At 36.5% G+C, this 26,819-nt stretch overlaps 4 protein-coding genes across 5 annotated transcripts in view; 1 reads left to right on the forward strand and 3 right to left on the reverse strand.

Annotated features, from left to right (window-relative positions):
- LOC121950732 (nuclear factor of activated T-cells 5) overlaps positions 1 to 4,995 on the forward strand; it is a 24,625-nt gene extending 19,630 nt beyond the window's left edge. For both annotated transcript variants that reach the window (XM_088079915.1, XM_088079916.1), the window contains exon 12: positions 494 to 4,995. In XM_088079915.1, coding sequence (XP_087936041.1) covers positions 494 to 900 — 407 coding nt within the window. In that variant the 3' untranslated portion in view covers positions 901 to 4,995. The remainder of the gene's footprint in view (positions 1 to 493) is intronic.
- Positions 4,376 to 8,382, reverse strand: nudt7 (nudix (nucleoside diphosphate linked moiety X)-type motif 7). Its single transcript, XM_042496821.2, has 3 exons — positions 7,952 to 8,382; positions 7,258 to 7,416; positions 4,376 to 5,563 (listed from the first exon to the last, which is right to left on the reverse strand). Exons 1-3 carry the CDS (start codon positions 8,105 to 8,107, stop codon positions 5,210 to 5,212), a joined length of 669 nt encoding a protein of 222 aa, XP_042352755.2. The 5' UTR covers positions 8,108 to 8,382; the 3' UTR covers positions 4,376 to 5,209.
- Positions 8,383 to 9,244: 862 nt separating this feature from the next.
- hprt1l (hypoxanthine phosphoribosyltransferase 1, like) lies at positions 9,245 to 16,818 on the reverse strand. Its single transcript, XM_042496759.2, has 9 exons — positions 16,446 to 16,818; positions 15,985 to 16,091; positions 13,886 to 14,069; positions 13,551 to 13,616; positions 12,751 to 12,768; positions 12,202 to 12,284; positions 10,818 to 10,864; positions 10,228 to 10,304; positions 9,245 to 9,811 (listed from the first exon to the last, which is right to left on the reverse strand). The coding sequence occupies exons 1-9, from the start codon at positions 16,461 to 16,463 to the stop codon at positions 9,764 to 9,766; spliced, it is 648 nt and encodes a 215-aa protein (XP_042352693.1). The 5' UTR covers positions 16,464 to 16,818; the 3' UTR covers positions 9,245 to 9,763.
- A 2,912-nt stretch (positions 16,819 to 19,730) lies between these two features.
- On the reverse strand, positions 19,731 to 25,537 carry psmd7 (proteasome 26S subunit, non-ATPase 7). The gene is made up of 8 exons (XM_042496035.2): positions 25,349 to 25,537; positions 24,834 to 24,925; positions 24,157 to 24,249; positions 23,960 to 24,057; positions 23,759 to 23,839; positions 22,830 to 22,921; positions 22,407 to 22,605; positions 19,731 to 20,355 (listed from the first exon to the last, which is right to left on the reverse strand). Exons 1-8 carry the CDS (start codon positions 25,420 to 25,422, stop codon positions 20,092 to 20,094), a joined length of 993 nt encoding a protein of 330 aa, XP_042351969.1. The 5' UTR covers positions 25,423 to 25,537; the 3' UTR covers positions 19,731 to 20,091.
- Positions 25,538 to 26,819: the final 1,282 nt, after the last annotated feature.

The raw sequence follows: 26,819 nt of genomic DNA on the forward strand, positions 1-26,819 counted from the left end.
ACTGCTTAAACTTTGACTTATGTTGACATATAGTGAATGTTAACAGGCTGTAGACAGCGATATGATCTGGGATCTTGCTTTGCTAGAACAAAAAACACAGCATAAAGCAGCTAGCTTTTATCCGCAAGGTTTAAGGTTTAACTAACAGGTAATGGTTAGCAATAACAGCAGTTAACATTAGCTAAAGTTAGTGTAAGCACTAAAACGATTTCTTCATTTAAGAATTGTAACTCAGCTGCAGCCTTTTCCTCCACTCTTTCTCATCGATAGGGAAGTGGTAAAATGGCAGTTTCTACACTTTTTTGGATTCAGATCTGTTCAAACAACGGGGAACACACCACTGTAGCACTGTACACAATATGAGGTCTGGACCCCGGGATAGTATTTTGAAAGGTTGTTACAACAAGACTTAAAGACGAGACTGAATGCCATTGCCAGTGCCTTTACCTAACGTTTGATTATAGTGATTTTTTCCACTTTCTCTTCCTCCCAGACTCGCCCCAGCTGCTCAATTCCTCTGGGCCCACCCTGCCAGCTCAGGCCCAGTCCCAAAACTCCAGTCACATGCAGCCTCTGTTGGACCAGCCCATGGCCCAAGCTGCGTCCACAATGCCAGCCCCCATGCACAGCAGCTTACAGAACACCCTCCAGGCACAAATGCGGTCCAGCTTAGAGAACGCCATGCAGACCAGCCTACAGAACGCATTGCAGACAAACACACAAACAGCTCTGCAGTCCGGTCTACAGGCTTCCATAGAAACAAGCCTGCCAACTCCAATGCAGACCAATCTACAGACCCAGATACAGAGCAGCTTACAGAATCAACTGCAGGCATCAATATCTGCATCGTCCAACATGAATAAAATTGAGGACCTACTGGAAAGCTTACAGAAGCAGTGATAAATGTTTGGACCATGTGGGCACTAAGGAGAGTGAGTGATATGTAGCCGAGAGTTGTCCATCCCTACGTCAACAAACAGAAATGTGGTGTTTTGTACCAATGCCACACAATTTAAGAATTAAATGCCCCCTTTTACCTAAAACCCAAATTATGAGCTCATGTAACTCCTTGTTTTTATTGAATATTTATAATTATTCATAGCCTTCATACATCCATTGTCCTTGAATCGAAGAATCCGCCTTTGTTATTACCCCTCTTGCAGGATCAGAGAGGCCTGTAATAACTGCTTTATCCATCAGTCTCAGAAATGCAGTGTTTTGTTGTTAGAGTGTTTTAATAATGTGAGCCGAAGAGATGAAGATAGAGATAAAAACCTACCAGATTTGGTGGAAAAACTGGAAAAGGTTAAAGAATGTCAACGACAGGAAAACAGGGGGAATAGCAATGTGATGGAGACGAGCCCTATGATGAACCAGCCGGCCATGGAGTGAATATCAGATTGCACTAAAGTGTTAGATTTAGGCTGAATCTCATTTTGTGAGTGTGGAAACTCCAATTTCACTCTGAGAGTCTGTGAGATGTGTTTTTGTCTTTCCATCATGTGGAAATAGAGGGGCACTTATCTGGCCTGAAAACAAATTAATGTCACCACTCAATTTTTGACATGGATATTGCGAGATTTGTTTGCAATTGTCATCAATTTGACCAAAATCTACTCTAAGAGTAAAAACGATTAAATTAAGTACATTTGTAGAATGTTTCGCCTCCGTCATATTTGCTGGCACGGCTGGAGTATGCACACGAGCAGACTCTGTCAGGAGGAGGAGAGTTTAAAATATTGTTATCAGGAAACTCATTAAAATGGGTATTATTACATTCTGGTCGTGCAGGGGATTTCTCCCACGTGCAGAAAGAGGAGCGACTGTTAAACACTCGCAAATGAGATTCACCCTGGTGAATAATGTGACTTTGTTTTGGCACCTCCCAGTGTTTTCAAAGGTTAATCGTCGTCACTGGGTTTTCAGAAGCTTTCTTGGTGAAATTCTAAAAAGCATTCAACTATGTAGTGTGTGTATCTTTTGTTTTGTTTTGAAGAAGTTGGTAACCTTTACCAAATTTAATGTGGATAGAAAGCAAAAATTTCCACTAGTGAAAACGGAGTGTTGTGTGGTTTTATAAACATTTTATCTCAAGCACTTTATAACCTCTAGCTAATCCTTATATCCGTCCACAGCTCTCTACTGACCCAGCTGAATTTATACTCTGAAACGTCCAGTTTGAAAAAAAAAAAAATAAGAGAACAACAAACACAGCAGTTGTCTTTGTAAAGGTAAACACATCTTAACCAAGCATTTTTACATTTTTCTCATGTCTGAATATTTTTGAGGTCTTGGACATCTTTGTACAGAATGTCGACTCACTGTTGAATTCCTCTTTGTATTCAGTCTCAGTGGTCCAGTCAAGTCTGTCTAACGAAAAAACAAAAACAGCCATTCCCACAAAAGCATTGTCGTTTGTCAGTGTTGGAGTGGTAAGCAGGCCTTTGTGTTTTACTCACTGACAAAACACCTAAAATACAGAGTCATTTAGTTTGTGCATTGAAATGAAGGATTTTTCATCGTATTGCTATTTGTACTATTTACTGTTCAATCTGTCACTTGAGACTGTTTTACCTTGTGTTGTGTTAGATATTTAAGTTTTTGTCTCAGTGTTGGTACCGCGTGCAGGTCGGCGCCATGTGAAGTTGGCACCCAGTACCCGTCCCTTGTGTTGTGAACAGGGGGCTCACTGGTAAATGAAATCTCTGTTACATAGAGGCCGCCATTTTGATTCTATCTATGGTGCTATGTGCAGGAGTGATGGGCACTTCTGATGTGATGTTAACAAGTTTATACTTATATCAATAGCACTGACATTAATTGTTAGTTTTGAAGCGGAGTCTAGAGAGCTGGCTGTTGTTGTGGGGTCAGACTGGAGTGCACCCAGGCATACCAAAGCTCCTGTTGTGAATCGCCGTCATCTTGTCTCATACTTGTCTTTGCAAATGCCCTCATAATGTTTACTCATTTGTACTTACTCGTTTAAATTATGCAGCTCTTAACATGGATAGTAATTCAGCATGTTGTTTTCAGTACAAGATTTATAAAAGATATGTAAAGGTACTTTGCTTCATGGATCAGTTTAACCTCTCATTAACATTTCCACCGATTTGATACATTGCTCTATTTTTTTTTAAAATGCAAAATAACACTGCTGTACTTTCCATATCTACAACCGTAGCCAATTTGGCGTCTATCAAAAAGCCAATTTTTTGAGAATAATTCAAATGTTAGAATAGTGTTGCTCACATATGCATTTGTTTACATTTTCATAGTCATACTATTTTGTCCTGCAGCTGTTAGTGATCCATTTTAAAGTAACTTATCTTTTCTAGAATTTTGTATCCATGTATCAAAAATGTAGAGTATTTTTGTAAAACTAAACTTTTTTTTTTTTTTTTTTTTGGTTTATGCTCATAGCACAGAATATCATTGCTGGTATGTTTTCCTGAAATGAAGCGCAGGTTCATTGTGAAGTGTGTGACTGCAAAACGAGTGGACATCAAGCAGATATGTTGGAGCTTAATTCTACTGTTAACATTGACTTTACCCAACCTGTATAACAGAATACATGGGCTAGGTTTTTCTTGTGTGTGTGCGTGTGCGTGTGCGTGTTTTGTTTTTCTTATTTTATTTTATGTCATGCATCTCAAATGGCACTTTGACTCATCCATTGACTGTAGATCAGGTTAGAGCGCAGTAGTGATGTTTTCCAAGCATTCCATTCCTCTTGGGGAGTTTAAGAGCACATGACGTTGCGGGAAGAAGTGCGGAACAGTAATGCCTCTTAAAGCCATACCAACACAGAAAGCCAACCTGTGACTTCAGTTTCATGAATGTAAATTTTACCTCATGGTGTGGACATAGAGCTTGCTCTACATCTAACATCGGACCAATTACAGTTTTAGAGAACATATATTTTGAGGCAGAGAGGGTGGGGTGGCACCAACTGTCATTTGTATCACTGTACATTTGTCAGATTGTTTTGTCTTGGACTGTGGTGTAATTTCGTGCATTTCACGTCCAGTCATTTCATTTTGAGCAATCCGGGATGCTCAGTCTGACTCTCCGAATAGCCACTTCCACCTGAAAAAACCCACGTGAAACGTGAATTTAACGGTGGTGAAGATAGCACACAAATCTTTACAAAATATCAGTTTTGTCCTTCAGTCATGTAAATGAATATCCATGTATATTTAAATGTGAAATATACTGCAGGGGTATCTTGAATTTCAATTGTGATGCTTTCAACAGAACTTTGTGTGCCTTGATAACTTAACTGTTACTCTGCTGTGTTTACTGGTGTCCCTTTTGTGTCATTGCCATTTGGCTCCTTGTCCTTTTTATTCTCTAGGACTGTTGAACATCAGGACACTTTTCAGTGATTGAATTTTTATTTCAAAACACAAGCATAACCATAGCCCATTCAGATATATTTTAGTTTCCGCATTTTCTCTTTGGAAATCCATCGCAGGACTGAGTACTTTCAACATAATACTGTGCAGCTTCACCGGTGAATTGTCAACTTGTTTGTTACTTTATGTTGAAAATGTTTTTCACGCCTCATGAGATTTGTACATGTGAGGTAAAAGGGACGAGACCGTGGAGATTGTTTTATGGAGAGCTTTCTTGTGTTGATGTGCTTGTCAACATTACTATTGTTGCTGTGAAATGCTTGATCAAAAGGAGCAACCATGATAAATTAACTGTTAATTGCCAATAGTGTGAGCTGTATCTTGTGTGTTATCAGTTTGCTCACTTTTTCCTAGTTCGCTTTCTATTTCACATTCTCCAACAGTTCTGTTGTATCCGTTCTGTGTAGCTTGAGCTTTAGTATCTAGCCTTAAGACCCTGCAGTTGGGATAAAGGTCAACCCCAGTGTGTTATCATACATCTGAACTATTATTAACATGTACTTTGCCTTGGTCTGGACATTTGTATACTCTTCTGTTTATATCTGTAATCCTGCTGCTACATTAAATGAATTAATAAAAATTTAAACGTCTTTATCTGCTTATTTTCTACCCACTATTAGTTTTAAATGCACTTATTATATATCTTTTTTTTAAATAGCTGAGAGGTTTTTATATTAACCTTATTACACAAATCCTTCCTGTAAGTAAAGTTACACATTTTACTTTTATCCTCACAATTAATGCTGTAAATTAATATACTACAGGTGTATAACCATTCTGGCATCATCAGCCGCTCATAGTTTACTAATTCTTCTATGTAGAATCTTTTGGAAGACAGATAATGGATCCTCGGGGTCAAAAACAACATCAAATTCAGGTTTTTTCCTCAGAGCGAGGGCAGCGACTAGTATGGCAATTACGGCAGTCAGGCCCCATATGTGATACTGGTTTCCTGAATCAGGGTCCACAAAATAAAAAGAGTGTTCTGTCCCCTTCCTCCAAGCAGCATCATGGGTAGCGTAGTGGTCTTTGTCACAGGTGAAGAAGTCCAGAGGGACTGTGAACACGGCACTAACCTCAGATGGGTTCGGAGAGGGACGAAATGATTCATCGATGAAGCCGACCACCGGGGTCACCAACAGGTTATTCTGTCAAGGGAGACAGAAGGGAGCAAAGTGTGAGAAAGCAAGCAAAACATTATTCATATGACGGTAACATCTGTACACCATCAGTATCAGCCAATATTGGTTTTAAAATGACATATCCTTTTTTTATTGAGATAGTGAACAAAACATCAACCCTAAGTCGAAGTGTTTTTCTTTTTTTGTACAATAACTGATTTTTACGTACGTTGAAAAGCAATGTATTTTATGTTTTTAACTGCTGGTGGGCCGTCATGATACGAGTATGCACAATATGACGTTAATTCCACTAAAGAGGAGACTTGATGATCACTAAAATTAGGTGTGGGGAAAATGGTTACGTCAGTATCAGTATTGCTTATCTGCCAAATGACTTGTTAAATACTGACATATCAGATATGGGCAGAGAATTCAACAACACAATTTTGAACTACAACTATTTATGACTTTACTATGTTTTTTTGGACGACATACTATACTATGAATTTTTTATGCTCCTTTGTGTAAGATATTGTACAATTAATTTTTTATGCTATTTATTATAGTATGCCTACTTCATGTTTTTTTTGGATGGCATACTATACTATGTTTTTTTATTGCAATATTTAAGCAAACTGGACTATGATTTTTTTGTTTTTGTTTGTTTTGCTATTTTTTATCAAATATTACAGTATTGCTATTTCATGTGTTTCTTGGTGACATACTATACTTGGATGTTTTTTTTGTTATTTTGGACAACATAGTATTCAATTCAATATAAATTTTATTTATAAAGCCCATTATCACAAAACACAATTTGCCTCAGAGGGCTTTACATTATATGTCATTTACGTCATTATGCTATGATTTTTTTTTTTTTTAACATTCTGGACGACATAGTATACTACGAAGGTTTTTTTTGGTTGTTGTTTTTCTTGTTATTTTGGACCACATTTTATAGTATGACATTTTTATGCTATTTTAGACGACATATACTATACTATGACTATTTGATGCTCGTTTGTAAAAGATATAATACTATGATTTTTAGGCTATTTTTGACAAGATACTATACTTTGGGTTTTTTTTCAATATCATATCAGATCAGATTTATTTATAAAGCACTTTTAAAACAACCAGAGTCGACCAAGGTGCTGTACAAAGACAATAAAAATAAACATAATAAAAATAATAAAGGACAATAAAATAATAGAACTAAAACAGCATATATGGTATTTTGGACGACATAGTATACTATAATTTTTTTGCTATTTTGGACGACATAGTATACTATGACTTTTTATGCTCATTTGTATTATACTTTGACTTTTTTATGCTTTTTTTGGAAGACATACTATACTATCATCTAAAAGAGCATAAAAAGTCACAGTATCATGTTATCCAAAATAGAATAAAAAAGTCATAGTATAGTATGTGTGTCCAAAATAGCGTGAAAAATTCATAAAATAAAATCTTACACAAAACAGCATTGAAAAAAGTCATAGTATAACATGTCATCCAAAATAACATGAAAAAGTCATAGCATAATGACTTCAAAAATAGCATTAATAATGTAATAATTTAATAAATTCATAGTATAGTAAGTCTTCTAAAAGGAGTATAAAATTGAATTAAATTAAATTAAATATTCAAACCAGACGACGTGAATGCACTGATGGAGCCGATGCCTTGAAACGGAAGAATCATTTGTGCTGTCCTACCTTAGCGATGATAGGGACCAGTCTGCAGACCACCTGGACATCATTAGGAGATAGACCTATCTCCTCCTCTGCCTCTCTCAGAGCTGTGTCCACATCATCTCTGTCACTGAGGTCTCTCTTCCCACCCGGGAAACACACCTCACCGCCACTGGTCCTCAGCTGCAGAGACACACAGGTCAGTGAAAAGGTGAGTTAGAAAAAAGAGACAGGTTAGCCCAGTGACACTTAACTTAGGAGGGAGGTCCCACTAAATATTAACTTCAGTCTGAAGAAACCAGTTTGTAATGACTTTTTGGAGTTTTAATGCATTGTACTTGTTCTCTGTGTTCTTTGTATCTTAATAAAGAGCATGATAAATATATATATACAATCGCTTCTAACAATAAGATCTAGTTTCTCGTTATTGGGATTTTTAAAGATTATACTATTTCACTTGAATATATATATATATATATATATATATATATATATATATATATATATATATATATATATATATAACTATGAATTAGATATTTTTTCTTTATTAGAAAACATGAAATATGTTATTAGCGTTACTCCCTCTTCTGGAATAACTGAAAAAGTGCAGCTGAAGTAAATATACTTCGTTACTGTCCAACACTGCCCCCAAGCAAAGCAAGGTGAATGTCCCTTTTCTTGTCCTTCCCCCACAGTTGTCCTCCGTTGGACTTACCTGTTTTGCGCGCAGGGTCATCAGGGTGCACAGCTGTCCTCTCCTCACAAACAGCGGGATCAGCACCGACGCTTTGGGAAGCACCGACAGAGAGGAGGACTTGTCCCCAGCGTCAAACTGCTTTAAAGTGGCTATCATCTCCTCTTTAATATTCATGGCAGATGTCCGGTTTCAAAACAAAAACAGAAAAATTCACGACAGCTACTAAAAAAACAACAACAAACGCACCGTTTGGACTTTAAACATAAACAAACTGAAAGACAACTTGTCCCACGAGTGTGAGACACGCGTGTAGAGCATTAAACTGTGGGGTTAAAGTCAGGCTGAGTCTTAATTAGCTCACAGTTTGTGTTATCCGGTAACTCTGCGGCACACCTGTGAACTATTCAGTTTACTGCTTTGTTATTAAACCGAGGGAGCTCGAGCTGTCCCGCATATTTGACGTCACACGTTTTTTTTCCCCTCAATTCTTTATTTAAACAACAGAGTTTAACAAAAATCCAATTTACAAAGCAACAAAAAGCCAAAGGGATATTAAATTTAAAAAAACATAATATTATGAGACATAAAAATGTAAAGTGCCTTGAAGACTTTTTGTTTTAATCAGTGAGTAATTTTATGTATTACATATCCTTCAGAAAACCGACATTATTAGGGTTTTTTAATCACATAACTTACATTTATGTTTATTTTCCTAAAATCATTAACAAATAAATTATTTTAAAAAATCTTTTCTTGGGTAATTGAGAAAGCCAAACGCCACATTTTCCCCAAATAATGTAAAATTTTCAGCATCTGTGTAGTATAGTATGTTTTCCAAAATAGCATAAAAAAAGTAATGGGAGGTTGTCACATCAAGTATCTTCACTGCAACAAAAACAACAAATCTATGATGGCCTAAGGCTTTTGTGCAGTACTAATATACATTTACAGATTATTTACTTTTTATTTTGTTTTTATGAATTGTTTACAGTTTGCAGAACATTTCTTGCCAAGTTGCTAAATATGCTTTCCCCGTATTTTTGAACGAAATTAATTTTCTCAGGTGTTATAGGTTTAAAATGTTCGTAAAAGGTTTCTGAATGCAGCATCACAAAACTGATGTCTTTTCAGGTGTTAAAGAGTTAAAGCCAATTTTATATTTGCTTTTCTTGAATGTGACTGTAAAGATTATCACAAGTTGACAGAAAATGAATGCTATTTTACTTGAACATATATTGCTATATTATTAGCGTTACTCCCTCTTCTGGGAAAACTGCAAAAGTGCAAAAGAAAGAGAAAAAAACAACAGCATTCAAGGTTTCAACAAGATTTATATTGCTGTAAACAGGTCTTCGGTGAAAACATCAGATATGAAATAAAACATACAGTACATTCCAAGTCAGTCATTTTATGGCATAATGAAAGGATATATCCGCATTTAAGTCGAAACAGAAACAAACTGAAGGCTACTTAAATATGACTGACAGCTCACTGAACATGAAGTAGCCTGAGACGTGTGATCTGAACAAATGACATTTTTTTTCTATCTCCGAGATAAAACTGCAATTTACAGGTAAAGTCTATACATGTAAAATTAATAAATTAAAATGTAACAACCAAAATATTCAGAATATACAGAATTGATCCCACATCTTCAACAGGGGAGAAATTACATGTTCTTTAAGTTATTTACAACCCACAATTCACATTTTGTGGATTCTTATGTAGAAAAATAAATAAGATTCAAAACACAGTAAAGCTAAGAAGGAGCATCACAGTGGTCCTAGTCGTCATTGATTTCAGTCATCGCCTCTGCAGCACTTCGTCTGCTCACACTTTGTACTTCTCCTTGGCTTGATCGTTCAGTATACAGATGTGCTGTGAAACAAATGAAAATACACAAAGGACAAGCAATTCATGTTTAATGCATTTCTGTTGTCCAGGAATTTGATTTCCTGCTTAAATTCAACATTTTGAATAACTAGCGCTGACGGAGGTCATGTCTTCTGTATTGAAAGATAAATGTGACAGATTTAATTTAAAAAAAAAATAGGTTAGATATTTTATAAGCTTCTCCTTTTTTTAAAATTAGCATGGTTAAATTGGACCTTTACTATGAAAATAGTAATATTTAATAGTAACTGAAGGAATAAGGATTTTGCCACCAAAATAGTTTTTTTTCCACATTATTTTTATGTTTTGACATAATAACAAGCATGAAAATGGAACGCAGATATTTGATAGGATTTCTGACTCCATACTTGATCTGGAGTACTCAAGTGCAGCAAACTTACACTGAGATCTCTGAAGTACTCATTGTAGTCCAAAGCGTAGCCCACGAGAAAGGCATCAGGCACCTCAAAACCAATGTCTGAAATAAATATAGAAACCAGCACTGTGAGTCATATAAAGAAAACAAACAACCTCTTTTGAGTACGGTGGAAGTAAAACTCTCAGGCGGACCTGAAATGACATGTGGGAACATTTCCTGTTAAGCTCTGTAGTGAACTAATTGATGCTCTTTTACTGTCTGTGTGAGGTTGTACTAAAGCCGTCCACGCTGCAGTGGGAAGTCAGACTGCTTACAGTAACAGCTGTCCTTGAGGGACAATCTTAAAGAGATTATCCAACTAAAAGCGTTACATAATCGGAGACAGTGTGAGCAAGGGGTTACCCAGCATGCGTTAGAGCGTAAGTGGTAGGCTCTGCAACATCTAGAGTACATTTTTCTGATATGACTGTTAATCCTGCATGAAAAACACAAGCTTTATTAAATAACTCTTTATCAGCTCTTCAAGGACGCACATGAGAGTGACTGGCACTACACATGACTGCACTCCATAGATAACATGTCTGAGCGTGAAGTGAGTAAAGAAGCACTCACAGTCTGGTCTGTATCCTGAACTCCTTGGTGTCCTCTTCACCAGGAGGCTAGAATTACAAATGCAGAAAATACAGGAGAAATTAAACAAAGCCTTCAAAGAGAAATTAACACGTCGAAGATAAAGAGCAGTTGTCGCTGCGACCTTTTCCGTGCAGGTTTTAATCCTGACAGATGGCGACGATTGTCTTGGTACACCCGCACAACAACGTGGCCAAACAAATGCCTGTTCACCATTTAAGACCAACTTCTGTGCTTCAAGCCTTTTTTACATACATGGATGTAATATTAGAGTACAGGCTAAGTGATGCAAATGAAAAGCTGTCTGAAAGCTTAATTCACAGAATGAAAAAAAAAATCATCAACTTTTTGTGGGTGATGCAATGGTTTAAGGGGAAGTTCAAACAGGGGGCATATACGCACATCCACTTGCATGAGGAAAAAAGGTAACGCCTGCACACTTACTCCATGTCACACAAGTTTCGATCCTATTTGGATCTTTTTTGTTTGACCTGACAAATATATTTTTATATATTTTTCCTCAAAACATTTTGTCCAGACGAAGATCCGAGGAGGATCGAAACACTGTCTTGAATAAAGTTGCGTGGCACGAAGTGCGCAAGCGTTACCTTTATTTCCTCATAAAGGGAAAGTTCACCCCAAAACAAAAAAAAATGCATTTTCTTCCTTTTACCTGTAGAGCTGTTTATTTCTCTAGATTGTTTTGGTGTGAGTTTCTGAGTGTTGGAGATATCGGCCGCAGAGATGCCTGCCTTCAACAGCAATGTCTCTTTCCAGAAACCACGACCTGGTTATTAAAGATAATCCACAGATCCTGTCGTGAGCAGTTTTGTGCAGGAACTATTTCCTTTCTACCGAACTACACCCGCCAACGGCGTCACTGCACAGAGGGAAGCGTGCGTCTCGCGCTTGTGACAGCGCGAGATGTAAACATTTCTTACTTCTGGATCATTTCTTCTTTTGTTGTTCATTACCTTCCCCCCATGTTTTTGAAAAAAAACAAAACAAAACCAAAAGAAAACTCGATTTGCCCAGGTTTCAAAGGGTCAAATATAAATGTGATTGTATTTCACATATGTCTCTTTTATGCAAGCATCAAAGGAAACCCACATTGCCTCAACACATTTCCTGTTTCAAGCCTACACCAGAGAGATGGCCACTATCTCCACAGTGCAGTTAATGGTGCAGCAGATTAACTCTTAAGCTGCTCCCTTCCTCCATCACATTACATCTCTAATACAGTCCTAAAGGAGACTGTCCATTAGCTAAGAGCACGGTTACATGCACTTTCTCTGCAGACATACCAGTCATTTACAGCACAGGTCTATAATTCAGCCTCCTGCAGACTGCAGACGATGGTGCTTACCTTACAACTTTAACCATTTTGGGATTGCATTCACTCAGCAGGGAAAGTAGCGTCTGCATCGTCCTTCCAGTCTCTACGATATCCTTTTTACAATGCAGGACACAGGAAACAGTCACATTAAAGAGGAAGCATAAACAAAAAGAGGCATGACTTAAAATATGACATTTACACAACAGACTTTGATATTGTATCTAAAATTATTATTATTATTATGTCTGAGGCTTAACTGGTGCAGACACATGCATGACGACGTGTACAGTGAGATTACGTGAATTTTTCAACCATAAAGAGATTAATTCATATTGTTTACGCCAAGGTATTAATATCAACATGAACAATATTGCAAATCAGTGAGCAGGACTCATGTAATACAATATCAGATTGGAGTTAAATGAGTATTTCTGCATTGTTTTTATAAAGCACCTTGGTTTGTCAACTATATAATTTACTGAATACCATGAGATATATTGATTTAATATACAAATGTACACATACTAGTTTTATCCATATTGCCCAAACATAATACAGAATAAAGAAAATAGGTTTTACCTCGACAATCAAAACATTCTGCGGAAGAAAATAAAAGGACAGTCAGGGTTGCAACACATTTTCATGGGCAAATTTTTCCATGACTTTTCAATGACCCAAAATAGTTTTTTCCTTGTCCCACTCACCCAGCATTTTTTCAAACATACAAGATTCTAACTCTATTTAAACATAATTTGTTCAAGGATTGTCAGAAATGTAAATATCCAACAATAATTATTTCTGTTTTTATAGTTTTTGGCTGTACAGATATCAAAAGACAAAAAAATAGATAAAAATGCCTTTCAAATCCATGGTTTTCTGTACAAATCGCAAAAAAATACAGGAGAACAATCAAAAAAGCCTTTGACGTGTTTTCTTTTAAAAACACATTACAATAAAATAAATACAAAAAACAGCCATTTCAAGTTACATGCCGCTCCCCTGAAGCCAAAAGTGCTTAAAAAATTATTTGACCTGCCTGGTGGGGATACATGAGGGGCAAGACGGAGCACGCAGAGAAGATGAGGAAATGTACGTGATGAACAAATTTAAAAAAACATAACGAAAATGGTGTCAGACGTCGACGCAAATTAAAGCTACGTTATGTCGTTAGGCACAGAAAATAAATTCACTGTTATGTTACATTAATATAATTTAATTTATTACACACAACAAATTTCTTTGATTTTTCCCAAATTTTCATAGATTTTTTTCTACTTTTCCAGGTTTTCCATGACCGTGGTAACTCTGGACATTTTATGAAATATTCAGCCACACAAGAGTGCTTAGTGTGCCTGCCCGACAAACACCAGTGGACTAACCTTGCCTGAGAGATTGGACAGCTCATCCCCTCCTATGACTTTGACGTTGTTTGTGGACTTGTCATTCTGGGGGACACAAAGAGGAGACATTACCTCAGTGTGGTTACAGAATAAGTTTGGATTAGTTTCTGTTTAGAGAACCACAGGAAAATTCTCACCACAAATCTACAATACATTTCCAAATGTCTGTGCATTTCTTGCACACTCTGCACACTGTGAATACTGCAGTGGCCCATTTCTGACTGAAGACGGCTGCTCTTATTCCTAACCCCATATCACAGACCTCACATTAGCACAAGTGGTTCCTGGAAATTAAATGAGAAAAGGAAGCTTACACAGTAGCTCTTCACCCTAATGAAATCCACTGTCAGGGGGACTGATTTATCGCTGTTCTGGTTCAGTGCTTTAATGTAGTCCAGGAGGTCTGCGAAGAATTTGTAGCCACCTTTTAGCACACACAAAGCCACAATGTGGTGTCCCCCCATGTCCCGGATTATGTCCCGGGCTAGACGCTCTGTCCTGGAGCAGAGAGAAAGAGAAACCGATGCATCGTCAGGCTACGGCTACGATAATCATCGCAGACCCCTCCCATGATCTGTATTCACAATACAAACTGCTTCCATTAGGTGGACGTTATGTGGTCGCAATTAAAAAACAGGAGGAGACGTCTGAGTAGGTATAAAAATTCTTTCATACATCTATCAGATGAACTCAGGAAATAAGGAGGGTGTAAAATTACGGACGGCGTCGCATGTATTTGAATGCACTTTATGTCTGCACTTGTCTGAGCTGCGCACTTTACATCTGTGTCTGCACTGTGTGTGTGTTTTTTTATATTCAAGAATAAAACTCCCTTGGGACAAATAAAATTATCTTGGATCTTGAAATTACTACAACCAGCATTTACATCATCGTTATTCAAAAAGCATCTGAAAGGACTCTAATATGCAAAAGATTCGCAGTACTTCACTGATTCATTTGTAACACATTTTACTTTGCATATACAAATGTTTTTTTAGCAACTTTGTATTACTGCTTAGACTTCAAATTTGGATCAATTATGTAATCTTTGTTTTTATCCTTTTCTTTTTATGAATGATTATAGTTATTTAACTTGAGGAAAGTTAAAAAGGAAAATAAAAAAAAAAATCCCTCCCAAAAAGAAAAAAAAATGTCTATCCTACATTTTTCTGTATCATAATTTTTGAATATACAATTATACAAATTTTAAAAATATTTTTCTCAAAAATGTTCCCTTGTTTTTGATAATTTTCTCATAAATCAACACATTTTCAGGTCATTTTCTTGTCACCTTTTACCTAATATTTGCAATTTGTGGGACATTTCTATCCAAGACAGTCAATGTCTCTTCCCCCGATGTCTTTTCATTACTCATGTAGGTGCAAATAAAACTAAACGGTGCAGATGCAGTGCAGTTCTTCCCAGAAGGGAGGGGATGGTTTACATGATATTGCACTTAAGCGTAATTGCTTACGATGCATTTCACAGCGCCGGACATTTAACCCCTGCCTCACAAATCCACATTCAAATGCACTGTAGGATGTGGCCAACAGTGATTTGTCAACCAAATGCAGCGCAGTGCACAACTAAAATAGCACAACCCAGTTTGAATGTGTGTGTCAGAGACAGTGAAAACAGAAAGATTCTATGACTTTATTCCGACTCACTATACTCCGATGTTACTGTCATTTTTACGACATATTATACCACGAGGGTTTCTTTAACATACTACACTATAACGTATTTTATGACACACTATACTGACTTTTCATTTGGACATATTGTACTATGACATTATTTGACTTTTTGTCATTTTTATATACTATACTTTGAGTCTTTTTAACATACTGTACTTATTACATTTTTTGTCATACTATACTATAACTTTATTTTGACATACTATACGATTTCATTTTTATGTCATACTATAACATGACTTTATTTTGACATGCTATACTATGACATTTTTTTAGGACATACTATAGTATGGTTTGGGTTTTTTTCAGTAGATTAAATGCAATACTATGACTTTTCCTTTCATTTCTACAACATTCTGTGACTTTTTTCAACATTGTTTACTATGACATTTTTTCTGACATACTATAGTATAATTTTTTTTCATTCAGATGCAATGCAATACTGATAGTGACTTTTTTTGAAATATTATAGGCTACTATGATTTTTAAATGACTGACAATGTTTGTTTTTTTTCATTTAGATGACATGCAATACTATGACTTTTCAATATACTATACTATGACATTTTTATAACATACAATGCTATGGCTTTTTCTATTATTTCTATGGCATACTATCCTATGACATGTTTTATAACATAAAATACTATGGCTTTTTTTTTGTTCATTTTTATGACTCGACAAAAATATGTTTCATTTTCATTGGCTGTTTTTACCTGTCCATGATGAGTCCATGAGGGATGATCACCTTGTCCAAATCATTCTCATAATGTCTGGGGACACAGAAAAGATCCAACTCGTGGCCTTTCTCATCATCAGCGATCTGGAACAACAAGAAGCCATCTCTCTTCAACTCAGCACAAACCGGTTGGCACTGACAGATAACGTGCGCCAAAGATAAGTCAAAGTCACGCCGTTCCTCGCGCCCCTGGCAACACTGAGCCTGTCAACCACCTGTTTATCCCCGCGCACATGCACACCATTGAGATTTTGGACATCAAACGCTCATGTGGCGGAGCAAAATTCAAACACTCAAATATTGATTGGAAAGCTCGCGCCACCTGCCGTCTCTCAAAACAGGCCTACAGTGCACGCGGCACAACCACACCCCGACAAGTGCATAAGTTATCCAAAAATACCAAATAACATGGCAGCAGCGACCAGTTTCCAGCCTCACCTCCAGATAAGAAGCCATATTGCCGTCCGTCCCTTTCAGTCGCAGTGAAATGTCTGAGAAGTCATGCTCAGGTCCGGAGAGAGAGAGAGGAGGAGAAAGAGGAGGAGGAGGAGGAGGAGGAGGAGGGTTTGTTGACTGGAGGTGGCACGCGCTGCTCTCCTCTTCACCGACTGCTGCTGAGCGGGCGCGAGCAGCACATGCGATGCTCCTCTGACGGTGTTTAAGCCCTTGACGTCAGAATCCCGTTTACCTTCCCAATAATCTGATTTGCGAGGCACAACCTGAGATTAAAATGCGCTATATTAGTCACTACTACTACTACAGTGTGTTTTGGTGACTGTGGCAGCGATGCGATCGCGAGCGGTGTGGAGGAGCCGCAGATGACGCAGTTTTAAAAATGTAACGGAGGACAGTTCCGCCTCTCCTCTCTGAAAGCACCACACTGCTCCCTGTGTGCATCTGTGGCAGGGCCGTGCAGAGAGATTTAAGGGGGCTGGTGCGCCAAGTTTAAAAGGGGCACATAAAACAGCAATGTCATAGTCGTACAAAAACATCATAAAAAATGTCATAGTATAGTATGTTGCAAAAAATACCATTAAATGTCATAGTATTGTCTGTCAAAAAAAGGTTATGAAAAAATGTCATAGTATAGTATGTCGAAAAAATAGTCATAAAAATGTCGTAGGATGGTATGTTGAAAACAATCTACACAAAAATGTCCTAGTGTAGTATGTCGAAGAAAGATTATGGAAAAATAACATAGTGTCATAATGTATGTGTCATAATGCATGTTGAAAAACATCATAAAAATGTCATTGTATAGTATATTTTTACAAAATTCATAACAAATGTCATAGTATAGTATGTTGCAAAAAATATCATTAAATGTCATAGTATTGTCTGTCAAAAAAAAGGTTATGAAAAAATGTCATAGTATAGTATGTCGAAAAAATAGTCATAAAAAGTCGTAGGATGGTATGTTGAAAACAATCTACACAAAAATGTCCTAGTGTAGAATGTCGAAGAAAGATTATGGAAAAATCACAGTGTCATAATGCATGTTGAAAAACATCATAAAAATGTCATTGTATAGTATATTTTTACAAAATTCATAACAAATGTCATAGTATAGTATGTCAAACAAATATCATTAAATGTCATAGTATTGTCTGTCAAAAAAAGGTTATGAAAAAATGTCATAGTATAGTATGTCGAAAAAATAGTCATAAAAAGTCGTAGGATGGTATGTTGAAAACAATCTACACAAAAATGTCCTAGTGTAGAATGTCGAAGAAAGATTATGGAAAAATCAGTGTCATAATGCATGTTGAAAAACATCATAAAAATGTCATTGTATAGTATATTTTTACAAAATTCATAACAAATGTCATAGTATAGTATGTCAAACAAATATCATTAAATGTCATAGTATTGCCTGTCAAAAAAAGGTTATGAAAAAATGTCATAGTATAGTATGTATAAAAAATAGTCATAAAAATGTCGTAGGATGGTATGTTGAAAAACAACACAAAAATGTCCTCGTGTCGAAGAAAGATTATGGAAAAAAATTATAGTGTCATAATGTATGTATGTCATAATGCATGTTGAAAAAACATCATAAAAATGTCATTGTATAGTATATTTTTACAAAATCATAACAAATGTCAGCATATAGTAAGTAAAAAAATTAAATGTCAAAGTATTGTCTCTCAAAAAAAGGTTATGAAAAAAGTGTCATAGTATAGTATGTCGAAAAATAATCATAAAAACGTTGTAGCATAGTATGTTGAAAAACAAACAACACAAAAATGTCCTAGTGTAGTATGTCGAAAAAAGATTATGGAAATATATGATAGTGTCATAATGTATGTATGTCATTATGCATGATGAAAAAACATCATAAAAATGTCATTGTATAGTATGTCAAAAAAAAGTAATAAAAATGTCATTGGGTAGTAAGTTGAAAGAAAAATGTCCTAGTAAAGTATAACAAAAAGAGATTATGGAAAAAATTGTCATAGTATGTTGAAAAAAGTCATTAAAAATGTAATGTGTTATAATGTAATTTGAGGAAAAAATTGTACAGTAATATCACATGAACCTTTGTATGGTCATAATCAGGGTCATCCGCAAAAGGAATCTACCAGAAAATTCAGATAACTTCATGATGATTATTTAATATTTTATCTTTATATCTAATTTTTTAAAAATAAATTTTCATTAAAATTGCATCTGTTGTAGTGAGTTTTTAACTGCACTGGATTTTTAATATTTAATTTAATCTAAATAAATAATAACAATTTTAATGATTTCAAGAGGGTCCTCGCACCGTTTTGGGTGCTCGGGGGCCCTAATAAATAAATAAATACACACACAAGATGCAGTGATACATAAATCTTAAAATGATCCACGATCAGGTAACATTTTTTTTGTTTTCACTGAACCTTATTATTATTATTTCAAAGAAAACATTATCAATCATCAGCATAACACTGTCTGTAAATTCTGGTAAATATTACCGATGGTAACTCTGATCTATCTCCAAATAGAAAAAGTTTAGAAGATTCTTGTAAGGCTTGTATATTATTACTGACAAATAATATTATAAAGTGTAAATGTTCCTTGGACATCACTATTCAATCATCCTGTATTTTTTTTCAAGAGATTGTTGTTTTCTATTGAGCTGTAAGCATTTTATTTGTTGTTAATCTCAGGTCGATGTATGTTCTGGAGCTTTCAGTCGTATTAAAACATTCAAATTTCCTTTTTTAAATTTTATATTAAATTTTTTTTTAATCCTTTACTTAACTGTCATACCAATAAACCAATTGCAAATTTGAGTTAGATTCTAACTGATTTTCAGCTTTTTATAAAGTGGTATTGCAGTATTTTACGTTTTGTTGCATTTTGATGTTGTTTGTTTTTATTTAAAGTCTGTAATATTGTCAGTGTTAGTGCTGTATCACTTTTAATAGCTCCGTTTAAAGCAGGGTCTCAGTAACATAACGCGTCCTGTTTTTATTTCAGTCTTCAATTTGGCAATCTGACTGAGTTCAAACCGCCCCGTGACGAAAATCCACTCAGTCTCTGGACAAAAACACAGCAGTGAAGTGGCACAGGCTGTGTGAGACAAAGTTTGCCCTCTCTCCATAACTCCATGTTAAGAACAAACTAAAAACAATCATTATCAAAACATTTGCCTACAGCCACGTCTACTGCATAACATTTAACAGTAAATCTATAAAGATGAAATATTAACAGTGTGAAAACTGCAAAAACAACCCGTTTTTAATATGATCCCAATTTAATGAGTGATACAGAAACAAAACATTTTTTCCATCTTACAAAAAAATCAACCCCAGGTGTCGTATAGCACCAGGAGCACGGCGACCATGAAAACAGAGTGAACATGTTCTCACAGTTCAGAAAACCAAAGACGCAAACATCATCATCTCTGTACGATAATAACAGTCTTTAAGAGCGCCACTTGCGACCGTGAGGCCAAATCTCAAATGACACCATTCCCCATATAGAGTCCTACTTTTAGCCTGAGACCCACATACAGAGCTGCAACAGCGGGCAGAAAGTGGAGCACCATGCGGATGAAGATGGCGCGATCTGAGAAAAGACCTTAAAGGAAGAAGCCTCATTTTTTCTTCTTTTCGTCTTTCTTGGCACCGTCCGCTTTCTCCTTCTCCTTGTCTTTGTCCTTATCGTCTTTTTTCTCTTTGTCGTCTTTCTTCTCTTTCTTGCCCTCCTCCTTCTCCTGTCCTTCCTTCTTCTCTGCGTCTCGGTTGGAAATCTTGTTGTTGATCAGGTTGTGCAGAGCCACCACGGAGCGTATGAGCGAGGCCAGGTAGACCACCAGCATCTGGTCGTTGGTCTTCAGGTAGAAGGCTTTTGTGAACTCCTGCGAAGACAGAAACGGGATATTCAGCAACACAAACCGCGTCTAAAATAATGTGAAACGCACAAGAGTTGGGTGGGTCAATAATTTTTTAAAAAAGTGAGATGAGAGGTAAAATGATTTATGTGATTCAATTTTAGGCAGGGATGTAGAAACTTTACCAAAAAAGTGTTAAAGATAAAAAGATGAGCCATATTTCAAACACATAGCTGGAATCTTATCCAGATATGAAGAAAGCAGGTATCTGTTAGAGCTGCACCCGACGCAGAATTATGTTCGTCCAATCAGATTTGTCTGTTCAATACAAATATTCCACAATTTGTTTTGTTTTTCATTTAAATTTTAAAAGTTTGAACGGGGTTCAGTGTAACGTTAAGTGGGACGTTCAGTGAAACAGCAGCATTTATAACAATGTGCAACGGTGTATATATGTATTTTTACTGTTGAGTGTTGCATGTTTTTTTTTTTTACTATTTATACTGTTATTTTTGCTCTCTCTATTTCTTTTTTCTATTTCTTTTTTTTCTATTTTCAGTTTTACGTCTTGTTTTTCTACTATTTATATTGTTCTTTTTGCTCTATTTATCTTGTACACGCCTGCTTTGATTTCCCTTTGCTGCTGTAACAATGCAAATTTCCCTGTTGTGGGACGAATAAAGGATTATCTTATCTTATTCATGTAATGCGGTAAACAAGCTAATGGTGGATCAGCAGTGTGCAACATCTTACACTGACACCTGATATTAAACAAAAGCCAGCATCTGTCACGTCTGAGCTTGTTGTGAGATGTAAATTCACCTCATCTCAGCAGAAGAGAGAAAACAGTGTTTTCTCACTCCCCTTCAAAATGTGGAGACCAAAACATACCCACACTGCACAGCACACTAAATAACAAAAAAACCCGACTGCATGACTCAAAGCAGTCTCAGTGGACTGAGACGTCTCCAACTGATGATTCGAATCTCTGACGTTTAAGGGGCAGCCTTAGTATTTATCTCCAACAACTTCTGTAATTATGTGGACTGCAACCAAGAATACTTGTATAATAATAATATAATAGTGATATTGTTTCTTTGTATGCTTTTTTGTTGTTGTAATAAGTGAGTCTGGTGTGGAGGATTTGCATCCTGTACCAGAAAAATGTCAAAATCAAATTAATTTAATTAATCATTTTGGTGGATGATTATTTTATCAGTTAATCGACTTGATACGGCTGAACTACAATTTTCATATGAAAGTGAAAAGTTCAAATTTCATTATAATATTTAATTTGGACAACCAGTTAGCTTTTAACCCTTTCCAACACCCAAATAAATCCATACAAAGACTTGATGAATTTCGTCAGTTGAAGCTGTAAGCTGCTTGACTCTCACTAGATCTAGATTTTATATTTTCAGATCAAGTTTTTAATTACAATCTCTCTTGTTCACTAAATTAATGAGTTACATGAAAGACTATCAATGAGCGCTGCATGGGGAAACAACTAGCCAATCAGTGCTATGGGCGGGACGAGCGCCATTGTCAAACATGGTGCCAGAACCAATGAGGAGAAAAAAACGACGACGAGCGCTACAGACAACACTGACGCTGCTGTCAAGGCTGCTCTACGACGACACACATCGTCTTCTCAATGTCGCCTGACAATGCAGTTTGACTTCACTCCCCTCCACTCTCAGAACTGGGTCACAATAAGAAAGCTGACATGACGAAACATCAGTGAAGACTTAAAATGAGGTGGATGCACAGGTCTCTTTTGATTGGTTAGGAAAGATCGAATCCCCCTTCTCTCACTGACATCGCAATGTCAGACCGAAGATGGAAACGGAGGGCGTGTGTTTACAATTCTATCAGGAAATTTTAATATAACTAATAATGAGTAATTGCTTTGATTCATTGTAAAAATCCAGCTCTCAGTCACCTTTGATAAAGGAAAATAAACCAGATATCGCTTAAAAATAAGTGTAATTAGAAGCTCTACAATTCAAAAGACACTAATTTCCCTGATTATTCTAATTAAATACAGAGTAAACGCCCCTAAAACACAAACAACTTACCAGTAGATTAACGTCTGGCAGCAAGTTGAAGACATCCTGCAGCTGGTAGATGATCTGGTGGTTGATGGGAAGTTTTCCCGCTGCCACTCTCTCCAGGTACGAGCGGATGTCCAAAAGCTTCGAGTTGAGTCCCTTCAGGCCGTGAACCTGGTTTGTGATCCGCTGCGACAGAGTGCCCACTGTGGTGTCCTTGATGTCTCTGTTTATGGTATGCGGCAGATGAGAAGTAATGAATGTCTTAACACGTTAAGCGAGGAGTTTTCATTTGTCGGTATGTCTTTGCACTTTTGTCGATTACAAAGAAGCAGAATTGTATCATTTATACTGCGTATTGTGATTACAATTATTTACTGTGCTGACTTATATTGTTATTACATAAATAACAGCGGAGGGAAATTTGGAAATCAAAGGTTTGTTCAGTACCTGAGCAGATGCTCCACACCCACTTCCTCTGCTTCTTCAGCGCCAATCTCACTGGTGACGTGTTCAAAAGTCTTGGATGTTGGAGTGCCATCCTAGAAATAATAAATCACAACAACAACAATAATTCTAACTCAACTCTTAACCAAAGTTTGTTTTCAACTTAAATACAAAAAACTCTCAAAGGAAAAGTAAAGGCAGGATGTGATGATAGCACTGCAGCACAGACTTTCACCTTTCACTGGAAATAAGATCTCGGATCAGGCCCGACCCTACACGAACCCGCACAGTTTCTGTCCCAGCGTGACCTGAGACCTGACACATGGCAGCAGTTGGCCCGAGACCGATTAAAAACTCAAATTTGTACTTTAAAATCAGGCCTATATTTTATTACATTTCATAAATTATAAAATATATTTTTTAATAATAAAACATGTATTACAAGCTAGAGGCTGGCATGTTTCCTTGCACCACTTCTCCTTGTTCTCCTCCTTCTGTTATTAGTCTGTTATTCTGTGCATAACAGGTTCGGCAAAGCAGGCTGCGCCCTTTGGTGCATCTTCTACGTGCGATGATCTTGGCATGCCGCACGCAGATGATTACCACTTTCTGCCACATCTCACACATCTCTCCTACTGTCCAAAGAGGTCTACTGAAAATACTTTTTAACAATTCAAAGGACAAAAATTAAGCTATTTAAAGGCTTTTCAATTCTGTTTGCTTTTTCAGCAGAATAAATATAAACAGAAGCCATAAAACTTCATTGAAAATCACCCAACTTGTGTCCAGTAAACCCTACATGCATCGTCAACTCACACAAATGGAAACATATTTATTATGTCATTTAGAATTCGATAAATCAATGCACAGCTCAAACAAACTTTTGACATCTGGTATCCCATCTGCCTCAATGCAACCCAGGATTCACTTACATCGTGTATTTCCTCCACAGAGATGTATGCTTCTGTGGGTAGACCGAGATCTTTGGGCTTCACATCTATGATGACTAATACCTGGAGGGATAAAAAAAAATATGAGCATCTTATTCAACATCAGAATAGATATGATTAGAACAAGATGGTGTCACAACACATGCTCATTAAACAGAGGAAAAAAGTCAAGCAGTTACATACCGAATTGGTACAGTACTGCTTGATGAGCTCATTGATGGCAATGTCATTCTTATGTAGCTTGGGTCCTGTGTGGTACCATCCAACTATTCTTTCTCTGGCTGAAAAAGCAGGGAAGACAGTTACTCACAAGTATAAAACTACGGTAAAACCATTGTGAAAGACACAAGTGATTGACGTAGATGCAGGCAGTGCTTTACCATTAACTTTCTTGAACATGCCATACATGTTCTCCAAGTAGTCATGATCCAGGAACCACACCGAGTCGTCCCTGTCATCCTCATCAAACGGCACTGTGAGAGAACATCGGCAAGGAATTAAAGAACTGACGGGATCTGTCTGTGGCAGCGTCACAATAAAATGCTGTCTAATGTATATTCTTATATCTTAAAAGGTGAAATCCACTGATTTTACACATGATCAGCTGACAACTCAGCCTGTAAAAACAGTTTTGTTGTGATATCTTTGTATCTAGAGGGAGCTTTTTAATAGAGTCGTTCCAATACTGACAAAAGTATCAGAAATGCCTCTGATACTACCTAAAATACTGGATCAAGTAAGCGTCTATGTGCCGATCCAATACCACGTGAATTACTGATAAAGTCTAAAGTAGTTTCACACCTGGATAGAAGATTATCAGATGATGAAATGATAGGTAAAAATAAAATGAATAACAAACCATAATGACAAAACAAAGAGAAAATGAAATCAGATAACCCCCTCTGTGTGTGTGTGTGTGTGTGTGTGTGTGTACATTACAACTTTGGCTGAGACCTTTGCACCGTACATTACATCTGCCTCTTTCTTTATGTCATTACGGTTGTGTATATAATCGTTTTTTCTGGTATTTTCCAAATACTGTCACCATGTCACTCACCTGCAAAACTATTTGAGACGTCGAGAACTTTTTTCTGCCATGATCCCAGGAGGACACCAACCACTCGTTTCTGGTTGCCAACTTTTCCTATCCTGTATATTGAAATGTCAAAGTGACAGAAATTAACTTTGTAGTTCACAACAGTTTTATCAGGAGTGGATGCGATGAGTCATAAACACAGACTGAGTCGTTAGCTAGGTTGCTAACTTGCTTTAAGCTAATGCTCAAATCTTAACGTTATCTATCGCTAATAAAATCGAATGACAGGATTATATTATTAGTTTATAGTGAGTTCAATTCGCCTTGTAGTTGAGCACACGTTGTTTTCTAACACTGACCAGGTGGCGAACTTGATTTCAATGAGCTAACTAGCTCTGTCATGTCTGCATTCATTTTCTATGGGACTCTGACTCAGCAGGGCTAACGTTAGCTTAGCTTAGCAGCAACGCTGCGCTTCTGGACATTTTTACTTCTATCCTTGTTAAAGACTGAACACAGATATTAGATTTACTCACCTGTTAAAATGATCGACCACGCTGAGCAACACCAGGGGGTGAACGACCACATTTTCCACCGCTAACTCCGGCATTTTCGCAGCGAAGATAAACAGCTAACGGCCCCTCTCAACACAATGACGGCTCCGATTCACTTCCGCTTTGCGTCTGACGTGTTTTCCGTTTCTCTTGGCAACGGAGAGACGCAGAGAAAAGGCACGTGAGTTCAGTAACAGCCCATCACTGACAAAATGGCAGCTTAAGTACCGAAAAACTTAAATTATTTGTGTTATTTGCTTAAATCATTGGCCTAAACAACCTTATATTTTGGTCAGGCTTTTTATTTTATCTCATACAAAACAACAGCAAATGAAGAAATACAATCAAAGTTTGTATTTAACCCTGTAAACCTGGGCAAGATGGCTTTATTTATTGATTGATTTATTGATTGATTGATTTATTCATTTATTTCTCAAAAACCTTGGATGAAGCTAATGACCAACAATAGAAGAAATGACCCAAGTACATGAAAATGACCTGAAAAAAAATCTCAAATATTATAATAATTTTAATTATATGGTTATGATTATTCTGAACATTATGTACATTTTTTTTTCTGTAGCTTTTAAAAAGAAAGAAATAAAGTCTTCGACATCAACAAATCTCTTTTTTAGTGTCTCTCTCGTTTACTATGCCGATAATGCTTCTTTGGTGCTCACGGTGTCAGTAAAATTAACTGAAGGACTGAATTGAATCTTACTAAGCCAAAATTGTCTGTAACAGGTCCATATTGACAAAAGTTTAAACATATACACATTTTGTTTTTGCGATCTAAGCAGCTAACTAGCGTTATTTCCAGCAGGTAGGCAACAACATCCAAGGAACTATAACAATGAACTGCATGGCTCCCAGACCAGGCCTCTAATTGAGACAGGCCTTTATTTGTCAAAATGTGTCACCACACAGAGCTAGTAAAAGGAATTGTGCTTTTATTTGAAGTATTACAGTGAGTTAGATTTGTGTTGGGAGAGTTATCTTAAATTCATATTTCATTACGCAACTGACTATACACTCATTAATATTTATATTAACATAAGATAACCGGAAACCCTGATTTTTAAAATAAACATTATTTAACAAATTGCATTGTGCATATGACTTATTTTGACATTAGTAGTAGTTGTAGTGCAAAATTCAAATTAACATGCCAGGGGGTTAAGTTGAATTATTCCTATTATTTTTTTCGAAAGGAGAAAAAAAGGAAAAGAAAGCCATACATTCATTATTGAGATAACCGGATAATTTTCATGAGATCTTGAGATAACAAAACTGTTTTTCTGAGATAATGACATAATTAATTTGAGTTATCGAGATAACAAATGAAGTGTGATAGTCGTAAGATTTCTGTCACGAATGATATACCGTGCTGACTGATGGATGCCCCGGACACTAATGTGGATAAGCTGGAATTTTTTGTGCTTTTATGCTTTTT

Source organism: Plectropomus leopardus, chromosome 7, assembly GCF_026936395.1.
Source record: "Plectropomus leopardus strain MGB_pleo_1.0 chromosome 7, ASM2693639v1, whole genome shotgun sequence".
In the NCBI taxonomy this organism is placed as follows: Eukaryota; Metazoa; Chordata; class Actinopteri; order Perciformes; family Serranidae; genus Plectropomus; species Plectropomus leopardus.

Bases quoted from the DNA above. Each gene is read 5' to 3' on its own strand.
- nudt7 (XM_042496821.2), bottom strand. From the start codon at position 8,107: ATGAATATTAAAGAGGAGATGATAGCCACTTTAAAGCAGTTTGACGCT. The intron at 7,417-7,951 runs GTAAGTCCAACG...GTGTCTCTGCAG, and splicing joins TGACCCTGCGCGCAAAACAG to CTGAGGACCAGTGGCGGTGA. The intron at 5,564-7,257 runs GTAGGACAGCAC...CTCCCTTGACAG, and splicing joins TGGTCCCTATCATCGCTAAG to AATAACCTGTTGGTGACCCC.
- hprt1l (XM_042496759.2), bottom strand. The intron at 10,865-12,201 runs GTAAGCACCATC...TTGTAATTCTAG, and splicing joins AAAATGGTTAAAGTTGTAAG to CCTCCTGGTGAAGAGGACAC. The intron at 10,305-10,817 runs GTGAGTGCTTCT...TATTTATTTCAG, and splicing joins TTCAGGATACAGACCAGACT to ACATTGGTTTTGAGGTGCCT.
- psmd7 (XM_042496035.2), bottom strand. From the start codon at position 25,422: ATGCCGGAGTTAGCGGTGGAAAATGTGGTCGTTCACCCCCTGGTGTTG. The intron at 24,058-24,156 runs GTAAAGCACTGC...CTGCTTTTTCAG, and splicing joins CATGTTCAAGAAAGTTAATG to CCAGAGAAAGAATAGTTGGA. The intron at 20,356-22,406 runs GTAAGTTGTTTG...CTGTCTTCGCAG, and splicing joins TGCCAGACGTTAATCTACTG to GAGTTCACAAAAGCCTTCTA.